Source organism: Ostrinia nubilalis, chromosome 3 (genome assembly GCF_963855985.1).
Source record: "Ostrinia nubilalis chromosome 3, ilOstNubi1.1, whole genome shotgun sequence".
NCBI classification, from domain to species: Eukaryota; Metazoa; Arthropoda; class Insecta; order Lepidoptera; family Crambidae; genus Ostrinia; species Ostrinia nubilalis.
In genome coordinates this window covers 6,878,445-6,893,126 of record NC_087090.1, presented here as the reverse complement: position 1 = coordinate 6,893,126, position 14,682 = coordinate 6,878,445, and the positions used below count along the sequence as shown (strand labels likewise).

General features: G+C 34.9%; 1 protein-coding gene across 6 annotated transcripts in view; it reads right to left on the bottom strand.

Moving 5' to 3' along the window:
- Positions 1-14,682, bottom strand: part of LOC135087758 (schwannomin-interacting protein 1 homolog) — a 63,708-nt gene that overhangs the window by 38,312 nt on the left and 10,714 nt on the right. For 5 of the 6 annotated variants that reach the window (XM_063982541.1, XM_063982544.1, XM_063982545.1 and 2 more), the window contains exon 1: positions 7,104-7,340. The exons of the other annotated variant lie outside the window; for it this stretch is intronic. Coding sequence is in view for 1 of the 5 variants with exons in the window: in XM_063982546.1 (XP_063838616.1) it covers positions 7,104-7,119 (16 nt within the window). In the remaining 4 variants the exon portion in view is untranslated. Of the gene's footprint in view, positions 1-7,103; positions 7,341-14,682 lie in introns of those variants that run through there. 6 annotated transcript variants of the gene reach the window in all.

Here is a 14,682-nt window from a genome sequence, read left to right as displayed (position 1 = left end):
TGAGAACTCTTTGAATTAGTGATGAAATAAAATGACCAACTTAGTGTATTTTATAAAATAAATTTAAAATCACCACTTTGATGATAGTAATCACTTCTACGACCCTGAAATCCATCAAGCCTGTCTATCCCTAGCAGGCAACGGAACGAAAAACGCAAGTAACATTGTTACTAACAAGAATGAAGCTATATACATATTTAGGTTCTCTACACGTTAGGTAAATACAGACGGGTCCTAAATTTAATCTAACAAAGTGAAGAATCTGCTAGTTACGTTTGTTGTAATGTTCAAAACTTTCATAAAGGACACAGTGGGTATTTACATAAAAACTTTTAATAAAGAAAATAGTTTTAGTAATGTATCTAAATATGTTCAAATATGATATTGATGATAATTTATTTGTGGAATTGCTTATTTCTAAAGAAGACCACAGTGAAGAAAAGGATCTAGCTAGAGTCTACATAATAAAAAGTAAATAGTTCGTCGACGCATAATATTATAATAATGCTTCTGCTGATGTCGGCTCACATGTGATTCCCCAATACTTGTACATATCCGAGCATAAATGTAAGAAAAGTAGAGATTTTTTACATTTTGTAACTCCATGCTTCGAAGTTAGAAAATTTCTCTTCTCATTTAGGTAGTCAACAGAGATTCTTTTACAACATCTAGCATCATCAATAGCATAGCAAGTGGTTACGTTGAACCATCCATCTTCGAACTACAAGACGTAGTAGGTAAGTACCTACGGGTACTACTGGGTACTGCTTTTCTTCTTTTTAGTGGCGGGATAGACATCACCATTTGATTTTAGAATTGTTACGGATGTAATCATTCTGGACGTCATCTGAAGAAGCGATATAGGCACAAGCTTGCGTGAGAATTTTATTTCTACAAAAACTGAACTGTGTGTAACTACCTAAATTAAATGAAAATTCGTAAATTACCAACCTCGGAGCCCAAAAAATAAAGATTTAATTATGTAAGGCTGGTGAGTGAGTGTGGGGGTGAAAACAATCAATTTAAATTCCCTTCATTCCTCCACGTCACATCCCACCTACACGATTTGTGGAAATGGGTCTTAGTGCACAGACACATGGGATAAATCACTTTAGTTAGTACTAAATTAATTCTTCGGTGGAAATGGAAAATCATGGCGCCGCTTCGACGCCATCTGTGTCTGCGTTATGTTCTAGACGTCGACGTCGACGGCCATTATGTTCAATTTTATCTTCGTTTGACAGATATTGACTCAAGCTTTTTCTTTGGACATCTAAACACTGATGTTTTTCATAAATATCATTCATATTTAGAGTACCTAGCTATAAATTTTTCACAACATTATTTAATAATAAAATAATCAAACACAGAGTCGATTTTCATAAACATATTGTTGAATATTGTACAATATGTATTTTGACTAGACTAGTCACGTTAGGTAATGTATTTTGTAACATGGTTTCGTACAAAAACATAAACCACAAGAACGTGTCCACTTAATTCATAAACAAGGCGAAGTTCTACACAATATCTCGTGCTGTTTCAGTAGATTGTGCTCGAGAACCTCTAATTTGATTATGTGGGTAAATACTCGTAAAGGCGACATCCGCAGCAAAGAAGTTCTTAATTGTAAATTATTAACGGCATTAACTGGACCTTCTCGACCCACTTTCTTCAGGAGGCAATCAATTAATTTTGCGGATTAGCTTCGGAAGGCGTCCTGCTTTCATTGTCCTCGAAACAAACGTTGGGCTTCAAGAATAAGAGACAATAGAACGCCATTGTTCCATTTCTTGGTAGAAATATTATGTGAGAAATATTAATTTAGCTTTGTTATTACATAAAGCAGTAATTTAGTACGCAGGTCTAGGTAAGTAAGTAGTCACTACGTTTTATACTATACAGATAGGGACTTGTCACATTTCACTACTAACTTATTGATTGAAGAACATTCAATAATTTCTTGAATCATCGCGTATACCTAATTAAAATATAGAGTCTATATATTTTACACTATCAAGCACCATCCTAGAAATAAAGTTAGTTACGAATCAAGATGACAGTTTTTATGCAACGTGCAACACGCAAAACATTTGCAAACGTGGCTCATCATACATGAAATGAAAAACAAGCACATAATGTCACTCTTCTACAGAGCTAAAGCCTACACACGTTGATGCACTGTGCCATATCACTGACGAGCAAAAGCACTCTTCGTGAACACGAGGCGAAAAAGAAAAAAATACAAAACAGAAAAACTAGGGCCGAGGCCGACAGACGCGCAAAGTTAGCCCACAACATCTAAGTAGGTACAAATGCACATAAAATATATGAGTGTGTACCTATTATGTGCTTTTTTCTTTTTCACCAATTGACGGTCCGGTCCGACTTTTCTATTTTAGGCGACTCTCAGCTTCTAATTGCCTTCACAATATGCTTTATAACATTTCATAGGCTGGTAATACTAAATAATTATTATTACTGCGAACTTTTCAATCTGCCACCGAAATTATAAAGAACGATTTATTAGTTTAGGCGTCCGAATCAACAAGAAACCCTTATAGTTTGACCATGTCTGGTCGGCTTAGCTAAGAGGCTTTTGGAGTTCCAAGAGTACTAGAAACTTTGGAGCATTTGCCAGAATGTAGCTGTTATTTGAAAGGAATAAATTGGATATACAAAATTAAGGCTAAACCATCTAATACGCGATGTTTTTTTCTCGTCTATTGTGATGTTGAGAATATATAGATTTGGATGGGTTTTTTTTTTTAAACTGGGTGTGCGTTAAGACCGTTTGTCGATGTAGAATTCAGTTTGATAATATTAAAGTATAGAATGAATTTGTTCCAGTTTTCTTTTATGTATTGTGTCAAGCAACACGATGCATTACAAACTGGCAACAACTACAAACAGGCTGTACATACAAATACGGAACAAATGTGTACGGAACAATACACAAACATGGAGAGTGTTACCCCCTTTACATTGAATATTCTTATTAAAAATACATTTCACAGTAGTATACCAACTTTTATCGTAATGTTAATTTACATGTGTATGTATTTAACAGGTCATGGTCATGTCAACGATCCAGACGGTTTAACCCGCCTGTGAAACCGAGTCTCGACACTACGTCGCGACGGCAATATTACTAAAACTGCTTCATGCTCAGTAAAATGTGAGAAGCTCTAGTTAGTTATTTGTTACATTGCTTACTTAAGAGGAGCATGTCATCAAAGCTACAGGGGCCAAATTAGATAAATTAGGTAAATCGAAAGCTTATTTGATACAAAATGAACAGAGTGATAAAGTTTCTACTCATACAAAAAACAAGCTTATATGTATAATATACGTTCTCTCAAATCCGTGGATTAAAAATAAATAATACGTCTCATGTGTTATATCAAAAAGAAGTATAGAATAATATATGCGTTGATGTAACCCATGAAACAATAAGTTGTTTGGAATAAAACGAGTCCTAAAAATATGCTTTATCGTAGGTGCACGTTATTGTATTTCTTGGTAAATGTTACTATTAAGAATCAGTCAATCTAACCACATAAACAATGTATTAAAAAACGTTTGGTTTTTCAGGTGTAATTACCAGCATGCTAAAGTCGTTACGTGATTGTAAGTTTACGATATTTCCATGGCATTGTCCTTACCGTGTGTAACAAACTCACGCAAACACTCGACCTATATTCAAGTAATAAACTGAATATCAATTGGTATCCTGAATGATGTGTTATATATGAATAAAAATAAGTAATCACTAAGTAACCGTTTTAATAGATTTCTAAAGTGAATTACCTATGTATTGTACCTAGTGAGTTAAATTTTAAATATACAAAACAATATAGGTAGGTATAGAAGTGATGTTACCATTGTAAAGTAGTTTTGTAAAAGTTCGGAAACAGTTCGATAATTTTGTGACCAATAAGATATTTACTGGCAAATATAGAACTGAATCTTGTGAAAGAGCCAATGTTTTGATTGAGGGTTTTTGCCTAGGTATACCTAGATTTTATACCAAATTTTGAGAAGGTGTAATGAAAAACTGAAAACTACTGAAAATATTTTCCGCTCCGTGAAAAATTCGATCTAGATGCTTAATCTAGAAAGAAATGGAACCATGCCGGGACGAACGGGTCTGGGGAATGCACTCGGGAAATAGGGAATTGCTATTTGCAACACAATGGCCGCCGTAAGACGACCCGCTCGGATTGAGCCGCTCTGGGCTGGCGACGGATGCCTTTTTGAACGCTCGAATTGGAGTGTAAAACATCAACCTAAATAACAATTTCCTTGATCCTTTTCTTTTTTACTCGAGGCCTCGATCAATGATCACAAAATTGACTTAACTCTATGCTAAAGGCATTTAGAATCTTGAACTGTTGTGACTTTTGACCTAAGGCTATAATAATATAATGTAGGTACTTAGCGCAAACAATTTTTGCTTGCGGAATTCGAACTTGACACTGCTCTGAAGTTCGTAACCCGAGGATTACCGCAAATTATATTAACTATACTTTCCCAACATTCAATATTACGAGTATTAATGGGTAGTTGGAGTAGTCAGGCTGTCTGCTCATTAGTTAAGTTTACCTGTAGGTACCTCTAGATATTATTTCGACGCTTCTTCATACAACGTATAATTGTTAGGGAACCTTAGAGTAATTTTATAAAAGTAAAGCATTATTTTTAGAACGAGATGATCCAAACTGCGAAAGTTCACAGTATCTGAATAAACTTACATATTATCATAACTTTCCATCAATATTATATTATTACTTAGGCACTCACTGTGTTCAGTGACCTTCTCGTAAATGTAGTCACGGGAATATTTGCGCTTTCAAATAGAAAAGGCACGTGTAAAGTTCTTTTATTAAGTCATTCGTTCTCGTTATCTTTTCATAGATATCCCTTATAAAACGATTCTAAAGATTTGCCCTGTAGATCCTTGTTAAAATGTTTAACAGCTGCTAATAACGATTGTAACAAAGTAAGCGGCATAACTTGAAACGTAACATGTAATGCGTCGTCGTTAGTACTAATCTATTGTTATTTCACGACTAAAATAAAACTACAATAAACTTTTATTTGTACTAAACGGTAGGTAGAGCGTGGGTGGCTACAGCATGTTCGTAATTACGTTTCAAATAAATCAGGTTGGTAGCGCTATTGCGGCCCGTGACGGTGTGCTTTAAGTGAAACTCGCGCTGGCAGTAAAGTGACCGAGGGCAAATGAGGCGTTCCGCCCTTAAATAGCTGTAGTGCCTTCAGATTGTGGTACTATCGGGAAAAGCGTGGTAACAAAAATAACGTAAAAAGTGATTCCAACTATCGGAAAAATTGCCGTAACAAAAAATACGTAGGTATGTGATGATTTTTATAACTGAAGTAAAAATTGTACCTACATTTAAATGTACATTACCTACTCGTACAAATACATAAGTCTTCTGTATAACTATCTCTACTTAAATGGGTATTATTGTTATACGGTACCGAGGGCTTATAAGCGTGGATTCGTGGGTGTTTCGTAGGCGTGTATTTATAAATACATTATACTTAATCTCCGTCATACTTACTTTGTTGTTGTGGAAGAACAAAATAATAAGAGTATTTCAGAATCACATCTATTTAGTTACTGTTTGTTTGTACTAAACCCCCATTCAGCTCTCAGATCAATAACATAGGGTGGAAAGAAAGGGGATGTCCTTGGTTTTAGTTAGCGAGTTTTGGCAACACTACTACCGACCCCAAAGGGCACCTGTACCGACCGAACGATGGCTTGTTCTGTAATCGTTTGCACAGCACCCGTTTGATGGCACCTTTTGGAGACATTGCCCGTTTGATTGGGCCCGCGGCCTTTTGTTGGTTGTGTAGTGGCTCCAACATTTGCCAATCAAAGTTCGTAATGCCATTAATGTTTGTTTCTCGTTTGTTCTCGGTTTTTCGGTGTACTGTTTCGAGTTATAGGATTATTTCTGTTGTTAGATTAGAATGTTGTTACTACGGAGATATATTGACTCCATTTAGTTATATCATACCTACGCTTTCTATACAAGACAACTAAAATGATATATTATATTGTATTGTAGTTGAAGTACCTAGTAGTCTTATCTGGGGTTTACTTGTTCGGACATACTATGTACAAATTAGCGATTTACACGTGCAAATTTTGCACATTTCTAAGTTTGAACAAGACGTTAAAATAAATTATCCGAAAAATATTCACTTGCGAAAGAGTCCATTAAGCCGACTCAAAACATTTCAAATCCTATTATCAACTTTCCTTTTAAACTTTTGTGAATATAACCAATAAAAAGCGAGGCCGACGATTTCATTATCCGATTTGAATGCCATTACGTAGCCGATTTCTATAAGACTGTCTTTGGGGACTCGATAGCATTGTGGATATTAAATATTTCAACAATCTGAGTGAGTATATTTGTTTTGGAAGTTCAAGTTTAAAAAACAACTCTATTTCAAACGTTTAGAGTTAATTTATGCCAGTAAAAATAACTTTTCAGCTTAAATTATACTAAAAGATAACAAAAATAACGATCTAAAATGTAAAATTCCAAGTAAGATTTTATGGTAACATTACGATGAAAATTATTTCGCCATGTCGTGGAAACACGGCCACTTCAGCGCTTGTAAGTGGAATACAAAAAAAAAGTGGCGCTGCTAAGTGCACTCGTATTTGTACTTCATTAGTGTCGGTAAATATAAGGTTGAGGAGTGTATCTAATGGAATTAAGGTTCCAAATTGCATGAAATGAGGTTACATACAACCTATTTCGTCGTCTAAAAGACTCAACAGTCCGCGTGGTATTGTACCTTTCCTAATGAAAGGATGATGTTATTACAAAAAAGCATACGATTCTTCAGTATAGTTGTTGTAATGGTCTAACTAGGATAAAAGGATACTATACTTAGATCCGTACAGGCCAGTATGCGGTACATTGTGGTTTCAAACGTCATTTGCATCACATTTCGAGAGTACAATGCAGATCTGAATAAATAGTAATTATAGTAGAAGTACCTTTGTAAGCTACATTTGGAAATAATATAATAGTAATGGAATGCAAGATTCGTACCTGTAAAGGGCGCCATCCTTGCTAAAGCTTAGCGCAGTCACTGAATAATAAATGCAGCGAGCAAGGTTATCTGTCGTAGCACTGGTACTGTTCCGTAGCACTGGTACCGGTCGGTGCAGCTACGCGTTTCGCGACGTCCGTCTGTGTTCAGTATAAGTATGTAGTCGTGGTTTACGTCACGGCTAACGAGGTTATGGTATAGATGAGGGAGTTCAGACGCAGGACGTGCACCCGGGCCGCGGGTCGTGGCGGAGTGATCGCGTGGCGAGAACGCACCCCCGCGCGCGCCGCAGGGCTGGGCGGCGCAGTAAATGCAAAGGCGACAGATAAAACATAAACACTTTACGTTTTCTATGTTGGACGAAAGACTTACTTCTATTTACTTAATACATTTTTTCTAAAACAGTTTTTTTAGGAACAGTTATCATTAATACAATGTAATGTTAAATTGCTTCTTTGTGATTAGGTACTATTGTTTGAGTAAATTTTTGCCCAATTTAACAAAAATACTCGACTTTAGGAGTTAATTTACTTAGATATAAAACGAACGTTATCGAGAGGAAAATTCTTCCCTAAAAGTTCCAAATACCTACACACTAAAAGTAATTACAGCAAACGCAATTAACAAATGAGGTCGACGATTCTGAAGCGGGTGAAGTGCCCTTGAAACTTGGTGACTTTGGCTTTAAAGTTGGTCTTCATTTGTATCAGACTAATGTAAAGGCGAGCACGGCCTAGGTCACCGCGCAGGTCTATAACAATAGACTTGCATTCGAATACTGCACAATGCACATAGCTGTACGTTCAGGACGTTACACAACCGTTCATGCCCTATTAGTGCTAAGAATCTAAAGGTAGACATTATTGAGTTTATTTTTGTACATTGACATTATGCTTGTGATGATTGTGAAAAAAAGGGAAATAATATGATTACGTAGAGATAGAAAAGTCTTAGTAAGCTTGTATTGAAATCGTTTGTAAACTCCACTCCACAATCCACACATAGATTTTCAATTTATAATTTAGGTATCATAATGGATTAAATGGTTAAAACTATTACTAGACTAACTATCAACCCATGGCTACAATTGTTGTGTTTAATTTGAACGGTAGGCACATTTTTCCATTATTTTTCCATTGGAAAAATTACCAATACGAGTACAACCCAAACAAGTGCGCCTATTAACGACCCCCCAAAATTTGTATTCTATTACCGCCCTATTTTTCTTTCTTTCATAAAAGACATAATAACAGGTTCCAGAAAACACGTTACCTAAAAAATATCTAGATATGTTTATTGACTATCAAAAGGATTAAAGTTTGTGTTCGTAAATAACCAGTAAACGGAGTTATTTGACATTAAATGGGACGCGACCGCAACGGACGCACTTTTCATACTAACGCGCTCCCAGCTACTTAAGGTGCACCTTGTTATTAATTAGCGATTTTAACACATTTTAAAATGAGTATACCAACATGTTTTTGCATAACAATATTAATTCGTACTTTAGTTTCCTTAATAAACCCTCAATATAGCCCTCTCGCTGTATTTTTGTGGCTTAAATACATTTTTAAATAAGGGCGGTAATAGAAACACTTTTCATAATTTGGTTCCTAATAACGACCCATGGCGTTGTTAGAATTTTGATAAAGTTTTTTATTTTAATATTTATATCTTTAATTACGCATTTAACCTCCATTTTGTTGTCTTGATCGATTCATAAGAATATTTCACATAGTTAAATCAATTAACGCCATACGTTAATTGTCATAGGTTTGGCATAAAACTGCAATGAACATTAAAGAATATCTCTAATAATGTATGACAATAGATTTTATAAAAACCTGTTAAATTCTTATTAGTACCTATTTGATATAAAATAAACCTAATAAAAATGATACTTCACTGATCACGTCTTCATTAAAGTAGATATTTTAGCTGGTTACTGTTTTTTTTTTACGGTCGCTAATAGAATAAAGTAATATTCATACTTGATTCTATTACCGCCTCATAACTATAACGCCACCTGCGAAGACTTATAAGCCTGTATTTTGTATATAACTAACATTTATGACATGACACCAAACCAAACATGCGTTATCACAACTATTATGTAACGATTTAAGATCTTTTGAATAATAAAAAAATAATTTAAAATAAGTACTATACAGACAGTGTCCAATTGTCCATAGTTTAAATTAATATACACAATTACACACAATTAAAATCAAAAACATAAGTCAAAAACTAATTAAAAATTATAGTCAAATTAAAAATAAAAATAAAATATAAAATGAAAATTATTTTTTATTAAAACTCAAATATAGTTTAAATAATGACCCCCACTACTCACTAGAACACCGGGTTCTGCGTAATCAAGTATAATAGAGGAATTTATTATTCTACTATTTCTGCTTGATTATTTATTTATTTTCGAGAAGCGTGCCTTTTCTTTTATAATAATAAAAAAAATAACTTGAAAAAAACATATTTAACTAAAACTAAAAGCAAAACAAATTTAACTTGAAAAAATCAAGTGGTTCCCGAACCTCTGAGCGGGAATCGAACCCATGCCTCTCGGAATATACCCAATTGAAGAGCAATATTTTTAGCGGTCGGTAATAGAAACAGAAAAAACGTTAATAGAAACACACCTCGTCTATAGGTCGGTAATAGAACCAACTGCTTTTTCAAATTAAATTGCTATTTATAAATTATTGTGTGATTGAATACTCATTGTTACTACTTGAATTCAAAGATTACTTCATCATTGTTATAAATAAATTAAAGTGTCTTTTCTATCACCACGTCTTATATCTAATTTTCTAAGGTTTATCCGAAGTCAGCTTAAACTGGCGGTAATAGGCGCATTTACGTTAAATACAAAAAATACATTTGTCCAGGATGGAAGAAGGACAAGCAAACACAGTTTAACACATCTATACATATTTATGAAAATTCTCATAATGGTAAAATGCTTAAAGAATCTTTGATCCTCTAAACTATAGTCCGACACTAAGTGCTACCTAAAATATGAGTATTTTAATCCCGTAAGTAACTTTACGCTGAAAATGAAGTCGTTGTACCTACTACAGGGAATTGAATGGGTTCATTCATGTTTACATTACAGAAACGCCACCTAGATATCGTGACTGTCTTCGACTGAAATGAATCGTGCAGTCCTGAAAAAGTAACTACCTTCTACGGACCAAACAAATAAAAAGCTATGTTGTTAGATGTCGCTACAAGAGGTTTTTCACACACTTCCATTTTCACTTGTAGCCGAAAACTGACAAGAGATGGCGCTTCTAAGCGTCACAAGAATGCTACGGTATTCGCCGCGATGTGGCGCTACGAGACTACGAACCGTGCTACGAGCTACGAACTACGAATGCGACCCCTTGGAGCTACGAAATTGTAAAGCGTAGCAGTAGTCACGCAGTAGTGGGAAGTGGTCATAAAATCTAATGATATTTAGTAATTTTTCGAGAAAAATATGAATTATGAAATTGTATAACGTGGACAACGTGAATTATGAAATTGTATAACGTAAAATGTTACGAACGTGGAGTAAATGGTAGTTCCTTTCTCAGATAACTTAATCAATAAAATGAATCCATTGATAAATAATAAAAATCAAAACTATTTGTGAATGTGTTTTTAATTAAGAAAAATTGTTGCAAATACACAAATACATTAACCTCTGCTTACTCTGTATTGTTACAGGTAAACCCAATCACTTAAGTATGACATAATTCACAATTTAAAGTTTTTTTTTTTTTTTTTTTTTTTTTTTTTTTTTTTTTTTTTTTTTTTTTTTTAAATTACACAGTAAACATTAATATTTTCTGCCAAACTGTGACACAGTTTGTCGGCAGCAGTTCTCACAATACTGTTATTACATAGCCTCTAAATAACATTATACGTATCGGTTCAGACGACACGGCACGCCAAGTAAAACACTTAGGTTGAATTGCACCACCCCACCCCAATCGCGACCACAACAACCGGTGCCTTCTATATGGAGTTTGACAGACCCTTGACGTTTGTTAAAGTTAAAGTAAGATGGTACAACCCACCCCAAGGCCTCTTTTCTTACTGATAAAAAGGTGACCGCCGCTGACTTTTTACACTAAATAAATCCTAATGTTAATCACAAACATAAGATCAATGTTTAAACCAAAACATTTTGTAAACACGCACTCACACTCGCATACACATACACACATACACATAGGTACACACTACACATACACTCACATTTCATGGTAGAAACATAACACTTAGCTTTTTAACAGTATCTATTATTATTCTGTGGTATTACACACAACATAGGTAACCGTCTGAGGACAATAATACTCGTAAGGTCATGGACACATCGATAAATAGTGCTTTCGCAGAGTTCTCTTAAGGTGGTTTTTACTTATTATGTTTTCAAGGAGGTCATAGGGCAATTCATTTAACAGAGTAGGTACTAGCCACCTTCTTTCTCTCTTTCCATAATAGTTTTTAATCTTAGGCACAACTAGCTTTGGTTTTTTAGATTGACGGGTTGCATATGTATATTCCCTCTCCTGCTTAAATTCGTTTTTATCATATTGTTCAGTCAGAATTGTTACTTTTACTTTAGATTCTATTGGTAGTATTTTACACATTTTAAAAAGCTGTTCATAGTTTCCCTTTAGCGCGATTTTTTCCTTGGTTGATATTAAAAGCTTAAGTAACCTTATTTGCAATGATCTCACTTTATTAATGTGTACAGGAAAAGTAAGGCCATAGGCATTTAATCCGTATGATATTACAGCCTCCACTAGCGCATGATAGAGAATATACATAATGCTCCTGGTAACCGCATATTTTATATTATGTAGTTTACCCAAAATTGTTCTTAATTTGTTACAAACCAAGTTAGCATGCAAGTTCCAACCGAAGTGTCTATCTACTGTCAATCCAAGGTACTTATACGATATTACAGGTTCAAGTTCTACACAGGTACAGTTGCTTTTTTTATTATGCAAGCAGTCATAGCTATGGCCCTTGATACTAATATTAATATTTTTATCTTTAGTATAAGGAGATATTATACACATCGTTTTAGTCTTATTAATATTTATAATAATTCCATTATCATGTGCCCAACGAACTATACTGTCGAAGTCCTCTTGCATTACTTTTTGTATATTTGTTTTGTTTTTACCGCTATATATGATACATGTGTCGTCCGCATACATATAAGATCTGCAGTTCTTCAAGACATTTGGCATGCTGTTTACATGCATAATGTAACCAACAGGTCCATAAACCGAGCCAGTAGGAACCCCAAACATGATAGTCCCCTCCTTACTTTCCCTTCCACATACACTCACTCTAAGCTTCCTCTCTCTTAAATACTCCTTGAACCACAGATTGATTGGCCCCCTGATCCCACACTCCTCCATGGACTGCAATAACTCACCGTGGCCGAGCGTATCGAAAGCTTTTTTAAAGTCAATGAATATAGCAAATACAATTTCTTGTTTATTTAATGAGTTGTTAACGTCATCTGCAAACTTAGCTAAAACCGTTGCCGTACTCCTTTGCGGGCGGAAGCCGTGCTGAGTATCATTAATGATTTTGTGCTCTTCCAGATATGCTGATATTTGCCCTACAATTATCTTTTCGACAATTTTATTCAATACATTTAAAATGGCTATCGGTCTATAGTTTGTGAATTCATTATGACAGCCCTGTTTAAATATTGGCCTAATGATTGCCATTTTTAGTTCTTGGGGATATAATCCCTTTTGTATACTTAAGTTAATGAAATGAGCAATCAAAGGAGAAATTAGTTTTTTTATTTCTATGATATCCCTCATCCTGATACCATCCGACCCCGATGCCTTATTGCAGTCCATACCATTAATAACTTTTATTACGTCAGTTGACAATACCCTTTTAAATCTAAAACTTAAATTTGTTTCTGTCACATATTGTTTACGGTCTAAAAAAAGTTGTTGACATTTATGCTGATTTTTTATTTCTTCTATCTCCTGGGTAAATGTATAACAAAAACCATCACATATCTCAGTCTCACTCCTTGTCCTAAGCATGTACCGTTCAATCACAGTGTCTACAGACAACTTACTACGTCCTAACCAGCCATTTACCTGACTCCATATCTTACGCATGTCCCCTTTACATTTAATTAAGGTTTGTTTTCTATATTCATTCCTAGCAAAAGTTATTCGTTTATTTGTAAGATTTCTTTGTTTTGTGTATTCTAGTCGGTAACTATTATTTTTTGGATTGGATTTCCATTTCCTAAAAAGCTTATCTTTCTTTTCAATCATGTTTTGTAAATAACTGTTCACCCACGGCTGAGTGTTCCTACTTTGACTACTTGGTTTTTGAATTGTAGATTTTTTGTAAATGTCTTGAAAAATCGAAGCAATACGACAATATAGTTCAATGGGATCTTCTAAACTTAATAATTCTGACCATTCAACTTCGCGTAACAAATCGCTAATCATTTTGTTATTAAAGCTTTTTCGTGGCGATGGGCACGTTTTAGGTGTGTCTAAATCAGCTGATAAACCCGTTATGTAGTGGTCTGCGACCCTGCTAGTTACTGTGTACGCCCGGAGTGAGCCCGCCGCCGCCGCAGTCCGCACGAAGACATGGTCGATGCATGACGCTACTCGCCGTCCCGCAGTTACACACTCGCGTGTGACATCCCTTATGCAACACTGCAATCCTTTTTCGCACAGCATATCTAGGTATTTACTTGCACTCCCGTCCAGGTTCTCCTCAAGGATGTTAATATTAATGTCTCCAATCACAATCACGTTATTTTTTCTAGACACCTTACTCAATAATGTTTCTAATTCTATTATAAAGTTCGTCTTGTTTGTGTTGGGTGGTCGATAGATAACAAATATGGTTGTACTATGTTCCCTTGTGTGCAGCTCTCCGCCTATAATCTCGCAGTGGTTCACGATCAGGTCTTGTGGTGTAAAATTAATATCGCTCCTCACATACATCAATATTCCGCCACCTCGCCGGTTTTCTCTTGTCCACGAATGCAAATTAAAGTCACTCAATTGATAGTTACATAATTCTTCATTTTTTATATTAATTTCTGTTAGGCATATTATATCTAGGTTGTGTAGACATGCTTTTATTGTGGCTATGAGCTCACTAAAATGCTTTCGTAAAGAGCACACGTTTACGTGTATCATCCGTAGCTGTTTCCCTTGTTTACTATTTATCGAATTATACCATAAGTTTAAATCCGTATATTTATTGTATTCATAGTCTTCTAGGTCTTGGTAGTTGGACATAAAGTTAGATGCCATAATTTTAAGTAGGTTTTTAGGTAAGTATCTATAAGTATCCTATATCACTCCTGATTATTCTTAATATAGGTTTCAATATCACTCTCAAAATTTATTTGGTAGACTTTCTTCTCACTTTCATTCTTCTTAATTAGTATTCTCCCATTCTGTATCCATATATATTTGTATATTTCTTTCAGTTTAGTTTTTGTACTCCAGAACAGCTGTCGCATTTGACGGGTTAAATGCTCGTTTATATAAATTC